The 26,045-nt window shown below is 36.4% G+C and overlaps 1 protein-coding gene across 2 annotated transcripts in view; it reads right to left on the reverse strand.

Moving 5' to 3' along the window:
- Positions 1–26,045, reverse strand: part of ABCB7 (ATP binding cassette subfamily B member 7) — a 124,150-nt gene that overhangs the window by 33,707 nt on the left and 64,398 nt on the right. For both annotated transcript variants that reach the window (XM_081125833.1, XM_081125834.1), the window contains one exon: positions 768–900. In XM_081125833.1, the coding sequence (XP_080981959.1) occupies positions 768–900 (133 nt within the window). The remainder of the gene's footprint in view (positions 1–767; positions 901–26,045) is intronic.

Here is a 26,045-nt window from a genome sequence, read left to right on the forward strand (position 1 = left end):
TGACTAAAGTATGGCCCTATTCAAGTCTCCTGAGTCTTATAATATGTCTTTTCTAATACAAGGGCCACAAAGCATCATATTCTCTTTACAAATTGTAGATTTGTATCATGAGTATTGGATATAATTTAATAAAGCATTAATGCACATTAACTAATTAATCATTATTTAGCTATTTCCTATTTAACAGCTAATAAAAACATCAAGAAAATAACTTGCCTTACTGAAAAGGTATCTTATAAGAAGACTAATTATTAGAAGTGGTTGCAATAAATTTTTAATGTCTCATTCATATTATTTTTTCCTAGAATTTGGAGAATGAAATTATTTTTTCTAGAATTTGGGGAATGAAACTATTATTAACAGAATTTTTGGAAAGATATCATACAAAAATTTTTAAAAACCACATATCCAAAAAAATCTCACATAAAACAATAAATATCCAAAATGCTGCCTGGCTGGGCAGGGCTCAGCGGTTGAGGGTCGACCTAGGATCCAGGCAATCGGGGTTCGATTCCCGGTCAGGGCACATGCTCAGGTTGCGGGCTCGAACCCCAGTCAGGAGTGTGCAGGAGGCAGCCGATCAGACTCTCTCATCATTGATGTTTCTATCTCTCTCTCCCTCTCCTTTCCTCTCTCTGAAATCAATAAAGATATATTTTTTAAAAATGCTAAATTGTGTTTGTAGTGAAAACATCATCTGCTCAAATATGATGAAACTGTCTTGAAGAAAGTCAACACTTATAGACAGATTAAAGAATCACACATACAGCCAATCAGAACTGCCGTTGCCATTGTTGCAACTGTATTTGGTGCATCACTCAGGTTCAGCATGTTTCCTGACATCTGGTTGAGGTTGTCTACAGCATATTTAAACATGAAGGGAACCACAATATTCATGGCCTAAAAACATAAAAGCAGCAATTACCCATCACATATATTTATTTATAAAAGTATAAATATTTACCTTAAATTAATACAAGAATGTTTAGATATTAACCATTTCTAGTATTGGAATGATTTTCCCAGTTTATAAAGATAAAATCTTTGGCATTAGGAGAGCTGTGATTTCAGGATTCCTACCTCACAATGACCAAAATGTTAACATTCATTTACAAGCTATGTGCCTCCATGAAACCATCCCTGATCATCCACTCAAAAAAAGCTCTCTCTATTATCTGATATTCTACAGAGCTCATGGCACTTATGGCAAACTGCCTTACAGTTATTTGTGTATATATTTTTCTTTCCTACTACATCCTTGATAGTCTGTATCATATTCCTCTTTCTGTCCCACCCATGTTGAATACAATGCTTTGTATATAATAGGTATGCAATAAATGCATATAAAACTATTCATTCACCAAAATAATGGTAAAACTGAAATTACATAGCAAAAAGGATCTCAAAAGCAAATAAATTACTATTACATGTGGCTGATTCACTATTGGAAGAACGAATAACAATGAGAGATCTATCTGCCCCACAAAGATTCCTTTCTTCTAATACCATACGAAATAAAACCCACTGAATAACAAACTTTCAAAAACTAACTTATTTCTCCATGAGAATACCCACAATATATGAAAATTAGTAATATAATGCTTTCATATATTAAAGGTAAATATTCAACCACTCACGTTTCTATGCAAAGTTATAGCATCAAAACCACCACCATCATTTAGAAATAGGAAGTTGGTTAAACCGCCAAAGTTTTCTTTGAAGAAATTAAATTCATATACATTAAAAACATGTGAAAACAATTGTATAAGGGTTAACAAAACTGCGGAAAACCCAGCTCCTGTTAATGTTCCATTATTATGTCTTTCATCTTTGTTAAACATAAAAGACTTTATTGTTAACAGGCCTGAGTTTACCTACAACTGACAGGAGCTATGTAAATCATAGTAAGGTACACAAGTGTCTCAGCAACCAAGCATTATCATTAAAATTTACAGCAGATATTGGGATACTTTTAACAATGTAACACTATGGGATAAATTGCTTAAAGCTTTTAAAGATTTCTAACTTCTAAATTATAACCTAATAGAATAGCAGGTTTCAAGTAGTGTTAATTCTCAATTGTGATTCCCACATAACCATATAACCTCAGGCTCTTGCTTTTGCTTATAATGGTCTCCAGACCTCTCCATTCTTCAAACCCACTTTGAATCCCATTCCTATCTGATGCCTTCTCTGAAAACCACAGCCCACTTGGCACTTGCCATTTTCCAGCTCTTCCTTTTTGTAGATTATACCTCAATATTTATCATTTTTATTATATATTTATCATTCACTTTGTCTATAGGTGCATATGCATAAATATACTATCATCTCTAACTCAGTGACTTTTTGTGGCAAACATTTGTGAATAACAGCTATGTGAGTTGGATATGGTGCTAGGCACCTTTTCACAAATGGTTGAATGAGAGTTAAATGAAAACGATTCTATGAAATGGGTATTATCCCTACAATTGAGAAAACTCAGGTCTGGTAAGCAGCAGAGCTAGGATTAAAATCCAGGTCTGGCTTGAAATTCAGATTTTTTTCTATTATGCTATAGCATATAAGGCAGGGACCATAATATTTTACTACCTTTGCACCCTAAAATGGGTGCTCTCAAACAGCTACAGTTGTAAAGTATGATATAAGTAATTTAGATAAATTTGAGCAGATTCCAGGTTTTCCATGTAATAAGGCCACGTCTCATTTGCATTTCAATATACTCTCTTGAGTGAGAAAAAAAAGTGACATTTAGACAATTCTCATAACTCACAGCCTTACTGTGTTGGCACCTTACTGTTAATTAGATTACAAAACTCAGTTTTCACCATTTTAAAATGTGTATTCATGTAAGTGTGTGTGGTTTGTGTCATGTATATGGTTCTATACAATGTTATCTCATATTCACATCCATGGCCACAACCATCTTCTCGGACATTTACACCATGGAATACTATGCAGCTGTAAAAAAAAGAAGGATCCCTTACTATGAGACAACATGGTGGGACCTGGAGAGTATTATGCTAAGCGAAATAAGCCAGTCAGAGAAAGAAAAGTATCACGCAATCTTATTCGTATGTGGAACCTAATGAACAAAATAAACCAATGAACAAAATAGTTCCAGAGACAATGGAACAGACTGATGAATCTCAGAGGGAAGGCAGGGGTGGGTGGGTGGGTGGGAGAGATTAACCTAAGAACTTATATGCATATATGCATAACCCATGGACACAGACAATAGTGTGGTGAAGGCCTGGGAGGAGTGGTGCAGGGTGGAGGGGATCAATGGGGGAAAAAGGGGACATTTGTAATCCTTTCCACAAAGACAAATTAAAAAAAAAAAAAAAAAAAAAGATGCAGAACTATCGCTTCACCACAAACGAACTCCCTGGTACTACTTCTTTCATATTCACTCCCATCTCCCCTTGCCTCACCCCAGTCCCTGTCCTCTGGGAACCACCAATCTGTTCATAATCTCTGTATTTTAGTGATTTTGAGAATATTATATACATGAAATCATAACATTATGCAACCTTTTGAGATTGGCTTTTCACTCAGCATGTCCTTGAAGTTCACTGAAGATGATGCATGTATCAACAGCTCATCATGTAAAATGTTTTTCAGCCATTCACCTCTGAAGGACATTTTGGTTGTTTCTAGTTTGGTGCTATTACAAATAAAGGTGTTATGGACATTTTCATACATATGCTCATAAGTTTTCATTTAAGATAAACATCCAAGAATGCATATGCTAAGTCATATGTTAAGTCTACACTGACTTTTTAAGAAAACGCCATACTCTTTCAGAGTGGCTGTACCATTTTACAATCCCACAATAAAGTATAAATGATCCAGTTCCTCCGCATCCTCATCAATATTTGGTATCATCATTATTTCTAAAATTTGAAACCATTTCAATAGGTGTAAAATTGTATCTCATTGTGGTTTAAATTTGTGTGTTTCCCTAATGGCAAGGATGTTGAACATCTTTTCATGTGCTTATTTGCCACCGTTTACCCTTGGTGAAATATTTGTTCATGTCTTTTGCACATTTGATAACTGGATTTTTTTTTTTTGCTGTTGAAATTTTAAGAGTTCTTTATGTATATTCTAGACATAGGCTTTTGCTGGATATGTGATTTGTAAATATCTTCTCCTATTTTATAGCTCGTCTTGCATCCTACATAAGGAGCCTGAACTCCTACATTACCTAGCAGTCATAAGCAGTCCCCTCCCCTAAGAGTCAATGGAACCTGGACTTTCATCTCTACCTGCAGTAATGGGGCAGCAGCCCATCACTATTTGGAGCAGTGTCACAGGAGGCTTGCTAAACAGAAAATTTAAATAAAATTCATAGTCTCATAACACAGTACACAAAACAAACAGATTTCAATAAAAATAAAAAAAAATCACTCATCACACCCAAAACTAAGATATCAACTTATATTTCTGTGGTGTCATCTTATCTTTCTGTGGTGTCCACAACTTCTCTTTCTTTTATGATTTTAGTTCTTTTCTCTTTTTTCACTAGTGAGTATAGCCAGAGGTTTGTCAATTTTCTTTATCTTTTTAAAAAAACCATCTCTTTGTTTCCTTAATTTTTCTATTGTCTTTTTGCTCTCTATTTCATTTATTTCCACATTAATTTTTTATTATTTCCTTCCTTCTAATGCCTTTGGGCTTCATTTGTTCTCTTCATAGCTCTTTAAGGTATGTCTCTATTAATATAAAAATTAGTAACATCCCTCTTAATACTACTTCTCCTGCATCTCAAAATTTTGGTATGTCGTATTTTCATTTTCATTTGTATTTACGTATCTCTTTATCTCTTCTTTTTATTTCTTCTTTGATCCAATAGTTGTTCAGTAGCATGTTGTTAAATATCCACATATTTGTATCTTTTCCAGTTGTGTTCATGTAGTTAATTTCCCGTTTCATATCATTATGGTCAGAAAAAATGCTTGGCATGATTTCAATCTTTTAAAATTTGTTAAGACTAGTTTTGTGCTCCAACATATGGTATATTCCCTTCAGAATTTTCCCTGTGCACTTCAGGAGAGTGCATATTCTGTCATCTTGGGGTGGAAAGTTTTATAAATACTGATTGTGTCCATGTAGTAGTCTAATGAGTAAGGCCAATATTCCCTTATTGATTTTGTTTGGATGATCTATCCAGAGCTGTCAATGGGATATTTATTAAGGTTCCCTACTATAATTGTATTTCTGTCAGTTTCTCCCTTTAGGTTTGTTACTAGTTGATTTATACATTTTGGTACTCTCAGGGTGGGTACATATATATTGATAAGTGTTACATCTTTTTGATGAATTGTCCCATTTATCATTATAAAATATCCATCTTTCTCTCTTATTGCTCTATATATTTTGAAATTTACTTTGTCTGACATAGTACAGCAATACCCGCTTTCCTCTGGATGCCATTTGCTTGAAGAATTATCTTCCACACTTTCTCTTTGAGCCTATGTTTGTCTTTGGAGCTCAGATAGGTCTAATGAAAGAAGCATACTTGGGTCTTGTTTTGTGATCCATCCCATTATTCTGCGCCTTTTAAAAAATATGTTTTATTGATTTCAGAGAGAGGAAGAGAGAGGGAGAGACAGAAATATCAATGATAAGAGTCAATGATCAGCTGACTCCTACAAACCCCCTACTGGGGACTGAGGCAGCAACTCGAGCATGCTGTACTGACTAGGAGGAATCAAACTGTGATCTACTGGTTCATGGGTCAATGCTCAACCACTGAGCCATGCCAGCCAGGCTATTCTGTGTCTTTTTATTGGTGAGTTAAATCCATTTGCAATTAGGGTGATTACTAATATATGGGGACTTACTTGAGAGCCATTTTATCTTTTGTTTATGGTTGCTCTTTATCTTCATTGTTTCCCTTGTGCATCTGTCTGCTGTTTTAACTGGGTGGGTTTTACTTATTTTTTCTTCATTTATTTATTTTTTTTAATCATCACCAGAGGATATTTTTTCCATTGCTTTTTTTCAAAGAGAGTGGAAGAGAGGGAGGGAGAGAGATAGAGATAAAGACAGAGAGAGAGAGAGAGAGAGCGCGCGAAAGATCGATGTGAGAGACACATCGATTGGTTGCCTCCAGCAATCACCCTGGTCAGAGACAGGGATTGAGTCTGAGACTGAGGTAACCGTGGCTTGATACGAATCGAACCCGAAAAACTTCAGTCCAAGGGCCAACGCTCTAACCATTGAGCAAAACTGACTAGGACTCCTTTTCCTATTTTTTATGTTATGGTCTCAGCTCTAGATTTTAACTTTATGTATACCATTAGGTTTATTTAAAAAAAAATACAAAAAACCATTTCATATACACGGCAATCTGTTTTCTTCTGATTGCATCTAATTTTCATGCACCTATGCAAGTTCTATCCTTTTACACCACCCCTTTTATATTTTTGTTCTGACTCATTATCACTTTTTATGTTCTGTGTTCATTTCCAAATTGCAGAAGTTACAGTCTTTAATTACAGAAGTTATAGCCTTTTACAATGGAGTAAAAACAGTCCCTATAATAAATGATATTAGGGGATTCCAAGCTGGTGGAGATTTAAGTGGAAGCTACACTGACACTCTCCCAGAACCAAATTGAAATTATAAATAAAATATAGAAAAACTATCATGAAAAATCAACTGAAGACTAGCTGGAGAGTACCATCATAACCAAGCACCTAAAGAGGAGACCACAGAGAGACTGGTAGGAAGTGGGCAGGCATGAGAGCACTGGCCGGGCCCCAAAAGACAGCAGCTGAAGGTCCAGAGGGAGATCTCAGCTGTGGGGGGTTCCCACTGAGGACTTCGGGGTCTCAACCCCAAGCTGGGCTCCCAGCCCAGGGTAACAGAACTGAGAAATGTGCCCACATAACATATGGCTTTGAAAAGCAGCAGGGTTTCTGTTTAACAAGGACTGCTGGAAATACAGGCACCTTCTTAAAGGGCTAACGCACAAAGTTATGTGTGAAGCCACTCACCTTGTGCTCCAGCGAGAGTGGACTGGAGCTGTGTGAGGAGAATGTAGGGCGGTGGGCTCTAGAGATAGAGCTCAGAGGACAGCCATTTGGATTTCAGTGCTGTCCTTCCCACATACTGCAGAGGACATCTTTCTCAGGCAGATCACTGACAGCCAGGCAGCTTTTGCCTGAGGGGGAAGCAATTGCCCCACTAACTGGAAAACCACTCAGCCCACCCTGTGGAGTTTACACTCTGCTGTGGTCTATAGCCTGAGGCCCATTAAGAGAATCACATTAATCAGCCTGCAGGCAGAGACAGACCTCTGGGTGCTTTGAATCTTTGCCTGATTTGCTTCTGGACCTGGCCATTGGAAAAGCAGACTTTGGTGTGCATCTTGGTCCTTTCCAAACCCACCCAGCCCCAGAAAAGGTAACCATAAGCTGCAGGTTGTTGATAGATCCAAATAGGGTATCAAGGCCAGATACAAACAGCATTTGACATTGGCATGCACCAGAGACCCTCAAAAAAGACTAAAAGTCCTAGCAGATCTACCTAAAACATAGAAACAAACCCAAATAGGCAACCAAAATGGGGAGACAAAAAAACAAGAACCACATGAAATAACAAGAGTATTCTCCAGAAGAAGAGCTAAATGAAATGGAACTAAGCAATGTATAAGACATACAGTTCAGAATACTGACTGAAAGGATACTGAGGAAAGATATGGAAACTATGAAGGAAATTAAGAATGACATAACAGAAATAAAGAATACAATGGAAGGAATAAACAGATTAGAGGAAGCTGAGGATTGGATCAGTGAATTAGAAGACAGGATAGAAAAAATCAATCAGAAAACCAAAAAGAAAAAAAACAATTAAAAAACAGGGCAGTTTAAGAGAGCTGTGGTACATCATAAAACATAACAATATTTGCATCATAGAAATGCCACAGGGGAAGAGAATAAGCAAGGGATACAGAATTTGTTTGAAGAAACCATGGCAAAAAACTTCAACCTAGTGAAGAAAAAATTCACACAAGTTCAGGAGGCACAGAGAGTACCAACCAAGAAGAAACCAAAGGGGCCCACGCCCAGACACATCATACTTAAAATGGCAAAAATTAAACACAAAGAGAGAATCTTAAGACAGCAAGAGAAAAACAATACGTTACCTACAAAGGAGCTCCCATAAGGTTGTCAGCTGACTTCTAATCAGAAACTCTACAGGCCAGAAGGCAATGGCATGAAGTATTCAAGGTAATGAAAAGCAAAGATCTGAAACCAAGACTACTCTATCCAGCAAGGCTATCATTCAAAGAAGATGGGGAAATAAAGAGCTTTTCAGACAAAAAAATGCTAAAGGAATTTATTACCACCAAACCAGCAGTGCAGGAAATGTTAAAGGGACTGCTGTAATAAGAAGTATAGAGAGAGAGACACACAGGCATAAAGAATTGAAATGTCAATAGATAAGTACCTATCAATAGCCTTAAATATAAATGGATTAAATGCAACAATTAAGAGACACATGGTCACCCAACCGGGCATGGCTCAGCAGATGAGCATCAACCTAGGACCCAGGAGATTGGGGTTTGATTCTCGGTCAGAGCACATGCCCGGGTTGCGGGCTGCAGCTGATCAATGACTCTCTCATCATTGATGTTTCTAGCTCTCTCTCTCTCCCTCTCCCTTTCTCTCTCTGAAATCAATAGAGATATATTTAAAAAATTAAAAAATAAAAAAAATAAAATCTTAAAAAAAAAAAGACACATGGTAGCTGAATGGATAAGAAAACATGACCCAAATATATGGTGTATACAAGGGACCGACCTTAGAACAAGAGTCACACAGATAGAAGTGAAGGGATGGAAAAAAATTTCCATGCAAATGGAAATGAAAAAAACAAAAACACCCACAAAACTGGGGTAGCAACACTCGTATCTGACAAAATAGACTTCAAACTGAAGACCATAACGAGAGACAAGAATTGTCAGTACATAATACTAAAGGGATCGATCCAACAAGAGAATATAACCCTGATATACATATATGCAACTAATATAATAGCACCTAAATTTATTTTTAAAAAAAACTTCTGGAGGACTATAAAGGAGAGATCAACAGGAATACAGTCATAGTAGGGGAGTTTAACACCCCACTACTTCACTGGATAGGTCTTCCAGAGAAAAAAATCAACAAAGAAACAGTGACCCTAAATTACACACTAAATCAGATAGATATAATTGACATTTACAGAACATTCCACCCAAGAGATGCCGAATACACATTCTTCTCAAGAGCACACGGGACATTCTAAAAAATGGACCATATGTTAGGGCACAAAATAAGCCTCTACAAGTTCAAGAAAACTGAAATCTGATCAAGCATTTTCTCCAATGACAACAGCAGGAAACTAGAGATCAACTACAATAAAAACACCAAAAAATATTGAAACACATGGAACCTAAATAGCATTTTAAACAATGAATGGGTTAACAACAAAATGAAGGGGGGAAAAAAAAATCAAAGATTTCTTAACACAAATGAAAGTGCATACACAACAACCCAAAAATCTACGGGACACAATGAAAGTAGTCCTGAGAGAGAAGTTTACAGCACTACAGGACTACCTAAAAAAACAAGAGGAACTTCTAATAAACTATCTACGCTACAACTAAAAGACTTAGAAAGAGAAGAACATGAAAAGCCAGCAGGAAGTAGGACAGAAATAATAAAGATCAGAGTGCAAACAGATGACATAGAGATTTGAAAAGCAATACGAAAGACCAATGAAACCAAGAGCTGGTTCTTTGAAAAGATAAACAAGACTGATGAACCTTAAGACAGAATCATCAAGAAACAAATACAGAAGAACCAAATAAAGAAAATCAGAAATGAAAAATTTGAAGTAACAACTGACCCGACAGAAATACAAAGGATTGTAAGAAAGTATCATGAAGAACTATACGCCACCAAGCTGGACAACCTGGATGAAATGGACAAATTCCTAGAAAAATACAACATTTCAAAGCTCAATCAGGAAGAGTCAGAAAACCTGAATAGGCCGTTAACTACTGATGAAATTGAAGCAGTAATAAAAAAAAATTCCCAGCACACACAATCCCTGGTCCAGACGAATTTAAAGGGGAGTTTTAGCAAACATTCAAAGAAAAACTAACACCTATTCTCTTCAAACTATTCCAAAAAATCCAAGAGGAAAGAACACTTCCAAGCTCTTTGCATGAGGCCAGCATTAGCCTAATTCCAAAACCAGATAAAGACATTACAAAGAAAGAGAATTATAGGCAAATATCCCTGATGAACACAGATTCTAAAATCCTCAACAAAATATTAGCACAATGGATGCAGCAATACATTAAAAAGATCACATACATCATAACCAAGTGAGATTTCAGGGATGCAAGGCTGGTATAATATTCACAAATCACTAAATGTGATACATCACATAAACAAACTGGATGCCAAAAATCACATGATCATATCGATAGATGCAGAAAAAGCATTTGACAAAATCCAGCACCCATTTTTAATAAAAGCTCTCAACAAAGTGGGAACAGAGGGATCATACCTCAACATCATAAAGGCCATATATGTCAAACCTATAGCCAACATCATAGTCAATGGGCAAAATCTAAAAGCATTTCTCCTAAGGAGGAAGTAAAACTGTCATTATTTGCAGATGACATGATGCTGTACATAGAAAATCCTAAAGACTCCGTCAAAAAACTACTGGTTTTAATAAATTAATTTGGCAAGGTAGCAGGATACAAAATTAACACCCAGAAATTGATGGCACTTTTATGCACCAATAATGAACTCTCAGAAAGAGAAACTAAAAAAATATCAATCTCATTTACCATTGCAACAACAACAAAAATAAGATATTTAGGAATAAACTTAACCAAGATGTTAAAGACCCATACTCGGAAAACTATAGGACGTTGCAAAAAGAGACAGAGGAAGATATAAACAAGTGGAAGAATATACTGTGTTCATGGACTGGAAGAATTTACATCATTAAAATCCATACTGCCTGAAGCAATTTATAAATTCAATACAATCCCTATTAATATATTACAGCATATTTCACAGATGTGGAATAAACACTTCAAATATTTATATGGAACCTAAAAAGAGCCCAAACAGCCAGGGCAATCATGAGAAAGAAGAACAAAGTTGGAGGGATCACAATACCAGATATCAAGTTATTCTACAAAGCAAGTGTAATCAAAATAGCCTGGTACTGGCACAAAGACACGTAGATCAGTGGAACACAACAGAGAATACAGAAATCTACCTAAGCCACTATGCGCAACTAATATTTAACAAAGGAGGCAAGGGCACACAATGGAGTAAAGACAGTCTCTTCAATAAATGGTGCTGGGAATATTGGACTGGTATATGCAAAACAATGAAACTAGAGCACGAACTTACACCATACACAAAAATAAACTCAAAGTGGACCAAAGACTTAAATATAAGACAGAAAAACATAAAAATCCTAGAAGAAAATAAAATGTAGGCAGCAAAATCTGAGACATCTATTGTAGAAATATGTTTGCCGATACATCTCCTAGGGCAAGGGAAACAAAGGAGAAAATAAACAAGTGGGACTACATCAAAATAAAAAGCTTCTGCACAAAGAAACCATCAGGAAAAAAAAAAAAAGAAAGAAAAAAGAACGAATCCCACTATGGGAGAACATATTTGCCAATGACACATCTGTTAAAGGGCTAATATCCAAAATAAGTAAGGAACTCATAAAACTTAACAAAAGGAAGACAAACAATCCAATTTAAAAATGGGCAAAGGACTTAAATAGATGCTTCTCCAAAGAAGACATACAGATGGCCAAGAGACATATGAAAAAAATGCTGAAAGTCACTAATCATTAGAGAGATGCAAATTAAAACGACAATGAGATATTACTTCACACCTTCCAGAATGGCTACCATCAACAAATCAAGGAACCACAAGTACTGGCGAGGGTGTGGAGAAAAGGGAACCTTGGTACACTGCTGGCGGGAATGCAGATTGGTGCAGCCACTATGAAAAACAGTATGGAGTTTCCTCACAAAATTAAATATTGAACTGCCATTTGACCCAGTGACCCCACTTCTAGGAATATATCCTAAGAAACCTGAAACACCAATCAGAAAGAACTTATGCACCTCTATGTTCACAGCAGCACAATTTACAATAGCTAAGATTTGGAAACAGCCCAAGTGCCCATCAGTAGATGAGCGGAAAAAAAAAACTGGTACATTTACACCATGGAATTCTGTGCAGCTGTAAAATAAGAAGGATGTCTTACCCTTTGGGGCGCATGAATGGAACTGGAGAGTATTATGCTAAGCAAAATAAACCAGTCAGAGAAATTCAAGTATTACATGATCTCACTCATATGTGGAATATAATGAACAAAATAAACTGATGAACAAAATAGATCCAGTGACATAGAAGCATGGAACACATTGTCATTAACTTTTTCGGTTTTAATAAAATAATCTCTTGAAAAATGACTTTTTGCATTGATAATTTTGTGTTCTGTTAGTTTCTTGAAATCACAGATCCAGTTCTTCCCACAGGTTAAAGAAGTTCTCATCAGTTATTTGAATAGGCTCTCTGTACCCTTCTTCCTCTTTTCTCCTGCTGGTATATCTACCATCTGTTGCTCTTTCTAGTGGAGTCAGTTCTCGAAGATTTGTTTCAGTTTTTAAACTCTTAGTTCTCTCTCTTCATCCTCCAGGGTAATTTCTAGGTTTCTATCTTTGAGCTCACTAATTCTCTCTTCCATACATTCTTCATCTCATTTATTGATTTCTTCAGCTCCAGAATTTCTATTTGGTTATTATTAGTAGTATTTTTTAGTTTCCATCCCTTTGCTAAAAGGACGGAAACTACATTTTCTTTCTGAACTCAGTGAACTGCCTTTGTTACTTCTCTTGTATGCCACTGAGCTTCTTCATAACTGCAATCTTAAATTCTGTTATTTAAGTCACAGTCTTCCACCACTTTGAGTTTGGTTTCTGGAGACTTTTTATTTTCTTTCAGTGCTCCCATGTTACCTTGGTTGTTCAGGGTATTCAACAGAATGTTTCTGACTTCACATTTGACATAGTGAACTCTTTTCTTGTTTAGATATGATTTTGCTATCAACAATGTTGAATATTTATTGATAGGGCACTTTATTTTGTTTACCAGTGGATGGTGTTATAGTGCAAGTTTTTGTTTTCTCTTACTGGCAGTAATTTCGAATCTGGGATCAAGGTGAAGTGGCATCTTAGGTTAAGGAATATGCCACGTACCCACTGGGATTGAGTGCCTCCTCTGTGACTGGCGTATAGAGCACCATCACTGTGGTGGGGAAATATGTGGGTGGTCAAGAATCGATTTTACAAGTTCCCAGTGCAACTTCCTTTTTTAAAATGTTGTTATTCCCACTATGTGTTTGAAGATCTCTCCACTGCTCCTACTAGATTCTGTCAAGGTGAGTAGGGAAGAGAAGCAAGTTTGTGCTGGCCCAGCTGTGCCACACTGCCAATGAGAATTGGGCACCAACTGTGCTGTCTGTGGGTAAAAGCTTTCTTTCATGGGCTCTGCTGGGGTGAATGAGGCTAGGTAGACAAATTTGCTTTCTCCACTCCCACTACCAGACCCCAAAACCACACCAGCAATGACCTTGGATGCCATCAGGCTATCCGCAGCTTCTTAGCTTATTTGCCAGGCACTGGAGGAAAGGGTGCAACTAGGGAGCAAGATCCTGAGCCACCCTTTTTGTGGTCTGACTTGGTGCGGAGTGAGGAAGGGAAGTATCTTTTCTTGGGGGACCACTACTTCTGCCCCTCTTATGCTCCAGACTACAATGTAAGAGTTGTAGCCCAATTTCTCTATTACTCCCATGCTATCTGGAGCCACAGTGGGCACCAAACTGAATCTCAGGCAACTGTCTCTGTCCTTTCTCCATACAACCTCCACTGTTCATTACTATCTACTCAAGTTGGATTTTTCAGGTGTGTTTGTGTGTTAAGAAAGGGATCCATTGTTGGGTTATATAAATCCGATTAGTTGTAGTTTTTATTTTATTGTATTGAATTTATTAAATTTATTTATTGGTTAATAGGATCAAATAGGATTCAGGTGTGTATTCCTAAATTACAAGATGTGCATATTGCACTGCATGCCCACCACCCAAAGTCAAATCATCTTCTATCACCGTATATTAGGCACCGTTCAACCCACAATGCCCCAGCTCCCTTCTGGCAACAACCAGATTACTGTTACTATCAACGAGTTTCAGTTTTATATGAATGAAATCATATAGTTCTTAGCTTTTTCTGACTGACTTATTTTACTTAGCATAATATTCTCAAGGTCCATCCATGTTGTTACAAATGGCAGTATTTCATGGTTTCTTATGGCTGAGTAGTATTCCATTGTGTATATATACCACATCTTCTTTATACAGTCCTCTATCACAGGACACTTTAGTTGTTTCCATGTCTTAGCCAGCATGAATAATGCTGCAATGAACATAGGGGTACATATATCTTTAGGAACACATGTTTCAAGTTTTTCGGGTACATACCCAAGAGAGGGATTGTTGGGTCATATGGTAGCTCTATTCTTAATTTTTGGAGGACTCGCCAGACTGTTTACCATAGTGTATGTACCAGTTTACATTCCCAACAGCAGTGAATGAGGATTCCCTTTTCTCCACATCTCAAACACATATTACTTATCATATTGATAATAGCCATTCTAACATATGTGGTCTTAACTCAGTAATTTTCATTTGCATTTTTCTAATTGCTAGTGAGGTTAAACATCTTTCCATATATCTCTTGGCTGTTTGTATGCCTTCTTGGTAGAGGTGTCTGTTCAGGTCGGTCCTCTGTCCATCTTTTAATTAGGTTGTTTGGTGTTGAGTTTTATGAGTTCTTTACATATTTTGGATATTAAAGTTTTGTCAGAGCTAGTGTTTGCAAATATCTACCATTTGGTCGGCTGCCTCTTTGTTTTATTGTCGGTTTCTTGTTGTGCAGAAGCTTTTTAGTTTGAAATAGTCCAATTCACTTATTTTTGCTTTTACTTCCCTTGCCTTTGGAGTCAAGTTCTTAAAATGTTCTTTACAACCAAGATCCCTAAGTTTAGTACCTATGCTTTCCTCTATGTAATTTATTGTTTCAGCTCTTATATTTAGGTGTTTGATCCATTTTGACTTAATTTTTGTACATGAGGACAAACTGTAATCCAGTTTCATTCTTTTGTATGTGGCTTTCCAATTTTCCCAGCACCATTTATTGAAGAGGCTTTCTTTATTCTGTGCTTCTGGCCTTCTGCGGAAATTATCTGCCCGTATACATATGGTTTTATATCAGGGCTCTCAATTATGTTCCATTGATCTGTGTCTGCTTTTCTGCCAATAACATGCTGTTTAGATTATCATAGCTCTGTAGTATAATGTGAAGTCAGGTAGTGTGATACCACTGGCTTTGTTCTTTATTTTATTGTTCCCCCCTCAGGATAGTTTTGACTATTTGGGGTCTTCTGTGGTTCCATACAAAACTAATTTTTTTTTCCTTTATTTCTTTAAAGAATGACATTGGGACTTTGATGGGTATTGCACTAAATCTGTAATTGCTTTGGGTAATATGGCCATTTGAACTATGTTGATTCTTCCCATCCATGAACACAGGATATTTTTCCATTTTGTTGTCTTTTTCAATTTTTTAACGCCTTACTGACCAGCTATTTAGAGCCAGAACTTGCCCGTACAGCTGGCTACTTTTCCGTCAAGATCAGTCAACAAGGAGTTTAAAATTACTGAAATTAATATAAGTGCAGACACGAGTTATCTCATGACCGATCAGCAAGGTGTTTAATAATGATTTGTAGTTTTCTGTATATAGGTCTTTCACATCCTTTGTTCAGTTTATTCCAACGTATTTTCTTCTTTTGGTTGCAACTGCAAAAGGAATTTTTTTTCCCATTTATTTTTCTGAAGTTTCGTTGTTACTATACAGCATGGGTGGGGAACCTTCTTTCTGCCAAGGGCCATTTGGATATTTATAACATCATCTGTGGGCCATACAAAATTATCAACTTAAAAATTAGCTATGAAAAAACCTCCTAGATTTATTGAATTTTGAGTCCTGCCTGTGGTTGCCTTGGCAGGGACAGACCAAATGATTTTGTAGGCTGTATATGGCCCACAGCCCAGACGTTCCCCACCCCTGGTATACAGGAAGGCAGTGGATTTTTGCACATTGATTTTGTATCCTGCAACTTTACTGTATTTTTTTGTTTGTTTTTAATAGTTTTTTGGTGGAGCCTTTAGGGTTTTCTATGTTCAGAATCAAATCATCTGAAAAAGTGACACTTTTCCTTCCCAATTTGGATGCCTTTTCTTTCTTTCTGTTGCCTTATTGCTCTGGCTAGGATTTCCAGAACTGTGTTGAATAAAAGTGGTGGCCAGCCAGTGTTGCTCAGTGGTTGGGCGTCAATCCATGAACCAACAGGTCTCTGGCTCAATTCCGGGTCAGGGCACATGCCCAGGTTGTTGGCTCGATGCCCAGTAGGAGGTGTGCAGGAGGCAGCCAATCGACGATGTTTCTTTCATTGATGCTTCTCTCTATCCCTCTCCCTTCCTCTCTATAAAAATCAATGAAAACATATATTTTTAAAAAAGAGTGGTGAGAGTGGGCATTTTGTCTTATTCCTGATTTTAGAGGAAAAGTTTTCAGCTTTTCGCCATTGACTATAATATTGGTTCAGGGTTTATGATATATTGCCTTTATTACGTTGAGGTACGTTCCTTCTATTCCTATTTTATTGAGTGTTTTAATCATAAATAGATGTTGTATGTTACCAAATACTTGTTCTGCATCTATATTATCATGTAGTTTTGATCCATTATTTTGTTGATGTGGTGTATTACACTGATTGATTTTTGTATGTTGAACCATCCTTGTGCCCCTGGAATTAACCCATCTTGACCGTGAGGTATTATTTTTTGATATATTGTTGTATTCAATTTGCTAGTATTTTGTTTAGGATTTTTGCATCTGTATTCATCAGAGATATTGTTCTATAGTTTCCTTTCTTTGTGTTTTCCTTGCCAAGTTTTGGTATCAGGGTTATGTTGGCCTCATAAAACATGTTAGGCTGTATATCACCTTTTCTTCAATTTTATCAAAGAGTTGAGAAGGACAGGTTTTAAATCATCTTTGAACCTTTGGTAGAATTCACTAGTGAAGCCATCGTGTCCTGGGCTTTCATTTTTGGGAAGGTTTTTCATGGATGTTTCAATTTCCTGGCTGCTGATCAGTCTATTTAGATTTTCCAATTAATGAATTAGTCTAGGAAGGTTGTATGTTTCTAGTAACTTATCCATTTCTTCTAGGTTATTGAATTTGGTGGCATATAGTCATTCACAGTATTCTACTATGATCCTTTGTATAACTGTGATGTCAGTGGTAACTTCTCTTTCATTTCTGATTTTATTTGGATCGTTCGTTCCCCTTAGTGAGTCTAGCTAGGGGTTTGTCAATTTTAACCTTTTCATAAAACCAGCCCTTAGTTTTATTAATTTTTTGTAGTCTTTTGTTTTCTATTTCATTCAATTCTACTCTAACTTTTATTATTTCCTTTCTTCTGCTGACTTTGGGTTGCTTTTGTTCTTCCTTTTCTAGTTCTTTAAGATGTTATGATAGGTTTATAGGTTTACTGGGGATTTCTCTTGTTTCTTGAGCTAGGGCTGTAATGATATAAACTTCTCTCTTATTACTGCTTTGGCTGCATCCCAGAAGTTTTGACATGACATATTATCATTCTCACGTGTGTCTATATAGCTTTTGATTTCATCTTTTATTTCTTCTTTGACCCAGTCATTTTTTAATAGTATGCTGTTTAATCTCCACATATTTATGGGTTTCTTTAATTCCTTTTTGCAGCTGATTTCTAATTTCAAGGCATTGTGGTCACACAATATGCCTGGTATAATTTCAATCTTTTTGAATTTGTTGATGCTAGTTGTGTGACTCAACATATGATGTATCCTTGAGAATGTTCCATGTGCATTGGAGAGGACTGTATAATCTGTTCTCGGATGAAAGGCTCTGTAAATGTCAATTATGTCCATTTAGTCTAGCATTTCATTTAATGTCAATATTACTTTATTGATTTTCTGTTTGGTTGATCTGTCTAGAACTATCAATGGAGTATTAAGGTCCTCGACTATGATTGTGTTTTGTTCTGTTTCTCCCTTCAGTTCTGTGAGCAGTTGGTTTATATATTTCGATGCTCCCTGCTTGGGTGTATATATATTAAGAAGTGTTATGTTTTCTTGATGTAGTGTCCTCTTTATCATTATAAAATGCCCATCTTTGTCTTTTGCTATCTTTGTTATCTTGAAATGTATTTTGTCAGATATAAGTATGGCTACACCTGCTTTTCTATGGATGTTATATGTTTATAGAATCATTTTCCAACCTTTCACTTTGAATCTACTTTTGTTTTTGCAGCTTAAATGTGTCTCTTGTAGGCAGCATATGGTTGGATTTTTGGTTTTTGTTTCTGTTGTTTTTTATCTACTCTGCTACTCTGTGCCTCTTTATTGATTAATTCAGTCCATATACATTTAGGGTAATTACTGATGTATAAAGATTTCCTATAGCCATTTTATTCTTTGTTTTCTGGTAGCTCTGTGCATTCTTTGGTTCTTTTCCTTTGTGAATTTGTCTGTTTCTCTTTGGTGGTATTCCATAATTCTTTCCTGTTTCCTCATTTCTAAAACTGTGTGTCTTAATTTTCAGATTTTGGTGTGTGGTTACCTTTAGGTTTATGAAAAATAAAGTTGCATATAGTTTTTTTTTTCCTTGAGTGCATCTGATGTTCATCCTCCTATGCCAATTCAGACCTTTACCCCCTCCCATTTAATGTTTTTGTTGTCACAAATTATCCCTGTTTATGCTGGAAGTTTTTGGTAATCTTACTTTTAGTGTTGTGACCTTTTGCTTTTTGTTTCAGGTAGAATAACTCCCTTAGATATTTCCTGCAATTGAGGTTTTCTGGTGATTAAATCCCTCAGCATATGTATGTCTGGGGAAGTCTTCATTTCTCTGTCATATTAAAAGGATAATTTTTCTGGATATATTATTCGTGGCTGGTTATCTCTTTCAGACGTTTAAATAGTTGTTTCCACTCTCTTGTGGCTTGTAGAGTTTCTGCTGAGAAGTGAGATAATATTCTGATGGGTTTTCCTTTGTAGGTCACTTCTTTATTTTCCCTGGCTGGTTTGAGAATATTTTGTCATTAACTTCTTACAGTTTTAATACAATGTGCTTTGGAAAGGACCCCTTTGGATTGAGGTAATTGGGTATTCTGTTTGCTTCTTGGATTCAAGGATCCAGTTCTTTCCATAAATTTGGGAAATTCTCATCTATTATTTGTTTGAATAGGTTCTCTGTTCCCTTCTCCCTCTCCTCTTGGTATGTCTCTAATTCCTATATTACTTTTTCTGATGGAGTCTGGCAGTTCTTGTAGAGCTCTTTCATTTCTTTTTACAGTCAGGTCTCTCTCTTCTTCCCTCTGCATCATTTCTAGATTCCTATCTTTGATATCACTAATCTTTTCCTTCATCTGGTTGGCTCTGTTTCCTATGCTCAGTATTTCATTCCTAATCTCTTTAACTGCATGCTTCATTTCCAGGATTTCTCATTGGTTCTTTCTTAATGTTTCAATTTCTTTGGTAAAGTACTCATTTTATTCATTAATTTCTTTTCTGAGTGCACTGAATAGCCTGTCTGTATTTTCTTGCGTATCGTTGAGTATTTTCAGAATGGCAATCGTGAATGCTCTTTATTTACATCCCATATTTCTAGGTGTTGCAGCTTGCTTTTTAGAGATTTTTTCATTTTCTTTCTGAGCATCCTCATTACTGTGGTTATTCATGGTACTTGCTGGTCTCCTTTGCCTGGGCATTTACTGTATTACTGACCTTCCTCTAGCAGCTTTCTTTGAAGAGTTCTTTTATTTTCCAGGAGGTGGCACTGATTCACAAGACTTTCCTGATTTCCCAGAGCTGCCTTCCTTGGCTTCCCTCAGACAGTACAGTCAGTACAGCCTCCCTGCTTGGGGGTGGGGTTTGTTTTGCCCTCACCATAATGGCCACCTGGGATCTCAGCCAGGTGCCCCCCTCACATACCCCACCTGTGGATCAATCACAGAGGGGAAAAAGTGATTCTACTGCAATAGTTCTTTGTTTGCAGATAATGTGCTCCTCGACCCCACACCAAGGGCAACTGGAGGTGAGTTTTGGGAGTCCATGGGGCGGCAGGGCTCTGTGGCTTCGTTTGTCTGAAACACTCCTGCTGATCGGACAGCTGTAGCAGTACCCCTATGTGGTGTCCTTGCCCAGGCATCTCTGTTGGCTCAGCCTGTTTACACCGCTCGAACTGCTGGAGAACCCACCAAGACTCTCTGTTCCTTCCAGCCCACAGAAGCACCTGCTACCACCAGCTTCCTCCCCTCCCCAGCTGAGCTGTTCACCTGCAGGGCTGCATCCTTGGCCGTCTAGGCTCTCCTGCCTTCTCGCCTCCCCTTTTATTCCTGGTTGCTCACCTTTAGATGCTTCAACATGTGGTTCTCTCAGGCATATTTGTATATTGAACAGGGAATCTTTTGTTGAGTTATAGTTGATTAACTTGTTGAAGTTTCAGGGGGAGAGGCCGAGGGGATCTCTCACACCACTACTCCTCTGATGTTACTCTTTATTGTAATTTTAAGAGGAGAAACAAAGGAGTCTTTTCACTCTGCCATGATGCTTATATCACCACCAATGTGTCTGTTTTAAGCTAAGTGTTATTATAAAAGAATCAAATTTTTAAAAAATTGAGAAGTTTATAAAGTAAAACTACTAAAGTAAGCTAAGGTTTATTTATATTTGAAGACAAATTTAAAAAATAAATTTAGAGTAGCCTATGTGTAGAGTATTTATAAAGTCTACAGTAGTTTACAGTAATGTCCTAGGACTCCGCATTGACTCAGCACTCACTCACCGACTCACCCTGAGCAACTTCTAGTCCTGCAAGCTCCATTTGTTGTAAGTGACTTATACAGGTGTACCATTTTATATCTGTTATACTGTATTTTCACTGTACCTTTTCTATGTTTAAATGTTTATATACACAATACTTATCATTGTGTTACAATTGCCTACAGTATTCAGTATAGTAACATGTACAGGTTTGTAGCCTAGGAGCAATAAACTATATCATATAGCTCAGGTATGTAGTAAGGTATACCATCTAGGTTTCTGTAAGTGCACTCTATAATGTTTGCACAATGTCAAAACCATCTAACGATGCATTTCTTAAAATATATCCCTGTTGATAAGCAGCACATGCATTGGCTATAATGTAATTTATCACATTAACAGGCTAAAGAAAATATATCGAAGAATGATATCAATAAATGCAAAAATAGCATGGGACAAAATCCAACAACTATTCATGATGAAAACTGTCAGCAAGCTGGAAAGAGAGGGGAATTTCCTTAACCTGTTTAAGAACATCTACATAAAATCGTACAGTTTATAATATACTTAATAATGGAAAACTAGATGGTTTTCCTCTAAGATTAAGAACAAGGAAAGGGTGTCCTATCTTACCACTATTGTTGAACACAGTACAATAAAGCAAGAAAATGAAATAATAGGTATACATATTGGGAGGGAGGGAGGGAGGGAGGGAGGGAGGGAGGGAGGGAGGGAGGGAGGGAGGGAGAGAGAGAGAAAGAAAGAAAGAGAGAGAGAGAAAGAAAGAAAAGAATTTTTTCAGATGATATTATCTATATAGAAAAATTCAAAAGTTAAAAAGAAACCTCCTGAAATTAATAAACAACTCTAGCAAGATTTAAGGATGTAATATACAAAAGTCAACTGCTTTCTTATATTCCTGCAATGAGCAATACACAATTTAATTTTTTAAATTATTTTTATTATTTTTTTAATCCTCACCCAAGGACATTTTTTCCACTGCTTTTCAGGGAGAGTAGAAGGGGAGTAGAGAGAGAGAAAGAGAGAGAGAAACATTGATGTGAGAGAGACACATCGATTAGTTGCCTCCGGCATGCACCCCAACTGGGGCTGGGGATTGAGCCTGCAAACAAAGTATGTACCCTGGCTGGAATCGAACCCAGGATCCTTCCGTCTGCGGGCCAACACTCTAATCACTGAGTCAAAGCAGCTAGGGCAAACAATACACAATTTAAAATAAAAAATATAACACCATTTAAACGAGTACCAAAAAATGAAACAATTAGGTATAAATCTAACAGAACTTGTACAAGATCTATATAAGGAAAACTAGAAAACTCTGATGAAAAAAAAAATCGAAGAACTAAATGATTGGAGAGATGTTACACATTTCTGGATGACTCAATATTGTCACAATATCAGTTCTTCCCAAACCTGATCTATATTGTCAATGCAATCCCAATCAAAATCCCAGCAAGTAATTTGGTAGAAATGAACAAACTGACTTTAAATTTTACATAGTAAAGATTTAAAATATCCAACACAATATTGAAGAAAACAATGTCAGAGGGTTCTAACTACTTGACTTCAAGATTTCCCATAAAACTACACTAATCAAGACAGTGTGATAAGGGCAAATGAATACACAAATACATCAATGGAACAGAATAGAGAGTCCAGAAATAGACAAATGTACACAAAAATAGTTAACTGATCTTTGGCAACAGAGCAAAGGCAGCCCTGTGGAAAAATTTCAAAAATGATTCTGAAACAAATTTTAAAAACTTCTAGAAACTGATCTTTTACCTTTTCCAAAAATTAACTCAAAATGGATCACAGACCTAAATGTAAAGCACGAATCTATAAAAATTCTAGAAGATAATATAAAAAAAAAATCTAGGTGACCTTTTATTTGGCAATGACTTTAAATGCAACACTAAAGGCACAATCCACAAAACCCTGATAAACTGGACTTCATGAAAATTTAAATTTCTGCTAAGAGAAAATACAACCACAAATTGAGTGAAAATAGTTTCAAAACATCTGATAAAGGAACAGTATCAAAAATGTAATATAAAGAACTTTTTTAAAAAAATTCATCTTTATTGTCGAAGTATTACAGATGCCCCCTTTTTCCTCCCAATGACCCCTCCACCCTGCCTCCGCCCCCTCCCCAGGCCTTCCCCACACTATTGTCTGTCCATGGGCTATGCATATATGCACATAATTTCATTGGTTAATTTCTTCTTGCCTTCCCTCCTTTGAAGTACATCAGTCTGTTGCATGCTTCAATGTCTCTGGATTTTGTTTGTAGGTTGTTTTTTTAAAATTAGATTCCATATATAAGTGAGAACACGTGATACCTGTCTTTCTCTGACAGGCTTATTTTGCTTAGGATAATACTCTCTTGGTCCCTCCATGCTGTCTCAAAGGGTAAGAGATCCTTCCTTTTTATAGCTACCTAATATCCCATTGTGCAAATGTATCACATTTTTTTAATCCACTCATCTACTGATGGGCACTTGGACTGTTTCCAGATCTTAGCTACTGTAAATAATGCTGCTATGAACACAGGGGTGCATATATTCTTTCTGATTGGTGTTTCTGGCTTCTTAGGATATATTCCAGTAAGCGGGATCACTGGGTCAAATGGCAGTTCCATTTTAAATTTTTTGAGGAAACTTCACACTGTTTTCCATAGTGGTTGTACCAGTCTGCATTCCCACCAGCAGTGTACCAGGGTTCCTTTTTCTCCACATCCTCGCCAGAACTTGTTGTTTGTTAATTTATTAATGGTAGTCATTCTGGCAGGTGTGAGGTGGTGCCTCATTGTTTTAATTTGCATCTCACTGATGATTAGTGATGTTGACCACTTTTTCATATGTCTCTTAGCCATTTGTATGTCCTCTTACAATTCAATAGAAAATGAACAACCCAATTAAAAAATGGGTGAAAGACCTGATACACATCTCACTAAAGAATATATACAGATGGCCAAAAAAGCATATGAAAAGTTATAGGTCACATTAGGCAATTTCAAATTAGAACAAAAATGAGATAACACTACACACCTATTAGAATGGCTAAAATCCAGAACACAGACAACAACAAATACTGACAAGGATGTGGAGCAACAGGAACTCTCATTCATTGCTAGTGGGAATGAAAAATGGTACAGACACTTTGGAAGACAGTTGGACAGTTTCTCACAAAACTAACCACAGTCTTACCATATAGTCTAGCAACTGCACTCCTTGGTAATTACCCAAATGAATTGAAAATTTATGTCAAACAAAATCCTGAACAAAATGTTTATTGCAGTTTATTTACAACTGATCATATCTGGAAGCAACCAAGATGTCTTTCAACAGGTGAACAGATAAATACACTACGGTAGATCCATACAATGGAATATTTTCAGCAATAAAAAGAAACAAACTCTCAAGTCACAAAAAGACATGAACGATTCTGAAATGCATACTGCTAAGTGAAATCAGCCAGACTGAAAGGGCTCATGTTATATGATTCCAATTATATGACAGTCTGAAAAAGGCAAAACTTCAGAGACAGTAAAATGATCACTGGTTGTCAGGGATATAGGAAGATGAAGAAATAGATGAATAGGTGGAACACATGGAATTCTTGGGGCATTGAAAGTTATTTTGTACAATACTTTAATGGTGGATAAATAACATTATGCATTTCCATGAACCCACATAAACTACAACACAAATAGTGAATCCTAATGTAAAACAGTTCCATTTTTTAATTTTTTCATAGAATTTTAAAGAACCAGAGTTAAACAAGATGTGCATGAATTATTTGAAGTTACAAATGTCAAGTTCATAGTTACTGAAAAACTCTAGCTCCTGCATGAAGTCCTTCCTAAATGCCTAATTGTTAAGATTCCCATACAGCTTCATGTGTGACTTTCTTTGGGTGTTTTTAATGTTATATATATATATATTATCATTATTTATATATTTTTATCCTTCAATACACTACAACTTCAGAAGGGCAAAGACCACATTTTATTCAGTTTTGTATTCCCAGCTGCAAAGCATAGTACAGTACCTTATATTTAACAGTAGACTAACAAATGTTTGCTCATCACATATAACTATAGTCTGAATGTTTGTGTACTGCCCCTGTGCCACCCCCACTCAATTCATAGGCTGAATTCTAAACTCCAGTTTGATGGTATTAGGAGATGGGCCACTGGGAGGTGATTAGGTCAAAACAACAGAGCCCTTACAATTGGAATTAATACCTTTATAAAAGAATCCCCAGAGGCCCTTTTTGCCCTTTACATCAGGTGAGGTTAAAAAGAAGAAGAAAAAAAAAGCTATGGATAAACCACCCAGTTTCTGGTGTTCTGTTATAGCAGCCAAAATGGACTAAGACACATATATTGTATCTTATTTTATATAATTCATTCTTGGAGAAAAGAGGTATTGATTGTATTTTTATAAATCATACCCTCTTCTAAAATTATTTCATAATTTTAAATATGGTTTATTTTCATTCCCAACAGATCATTAATTGAGAATATCTTTTGGTACTTGATACTTTAACGTGCCCCCAATTTCTCTGTCAACTAAGTTTCCCAAGGTGGTGGTTAGAGAATATAAACAATAAACTTTTCATAATAGTAAAATAAATATTTATCTTATGAAATCAGATTTCAGAAAATATGTTTTATATTTTCTTTAAATCTTGGCACAGTTGTATGTAATATACTCATAAAAGGGCTGCATTTAAAAAATCCTTAGATGATCTCAAAATACCCAGATTAAGGATAATGTGATGCTCCAATAGCATATTGTGTGGATGGTAAGAAAAAGCATGGCATATTATTTGTAGGAATTTAAGAAATGAAGGCAAACAGTGTTCTCTCTGTCTTTCTCCAGGCAGCAGAACCCTTAAAATATATGTCATACAGAACTCTAATGTATTATAATAGAATTGCTACAACTTGGATAGTTTATCAACACATACTC

Source organism: Miniopterus schreibersii (genome assembly GCF_964146895.1).
Source record: "Miniopterus schreibersii genome assembly, chromosome: X".
Lineage (NCBI taxonomy): Eukaryota > Metazoa > Chordata > Mammalia > Chiroptera > Miniopteridae > Miniopterus > Miniopterus schreibersii.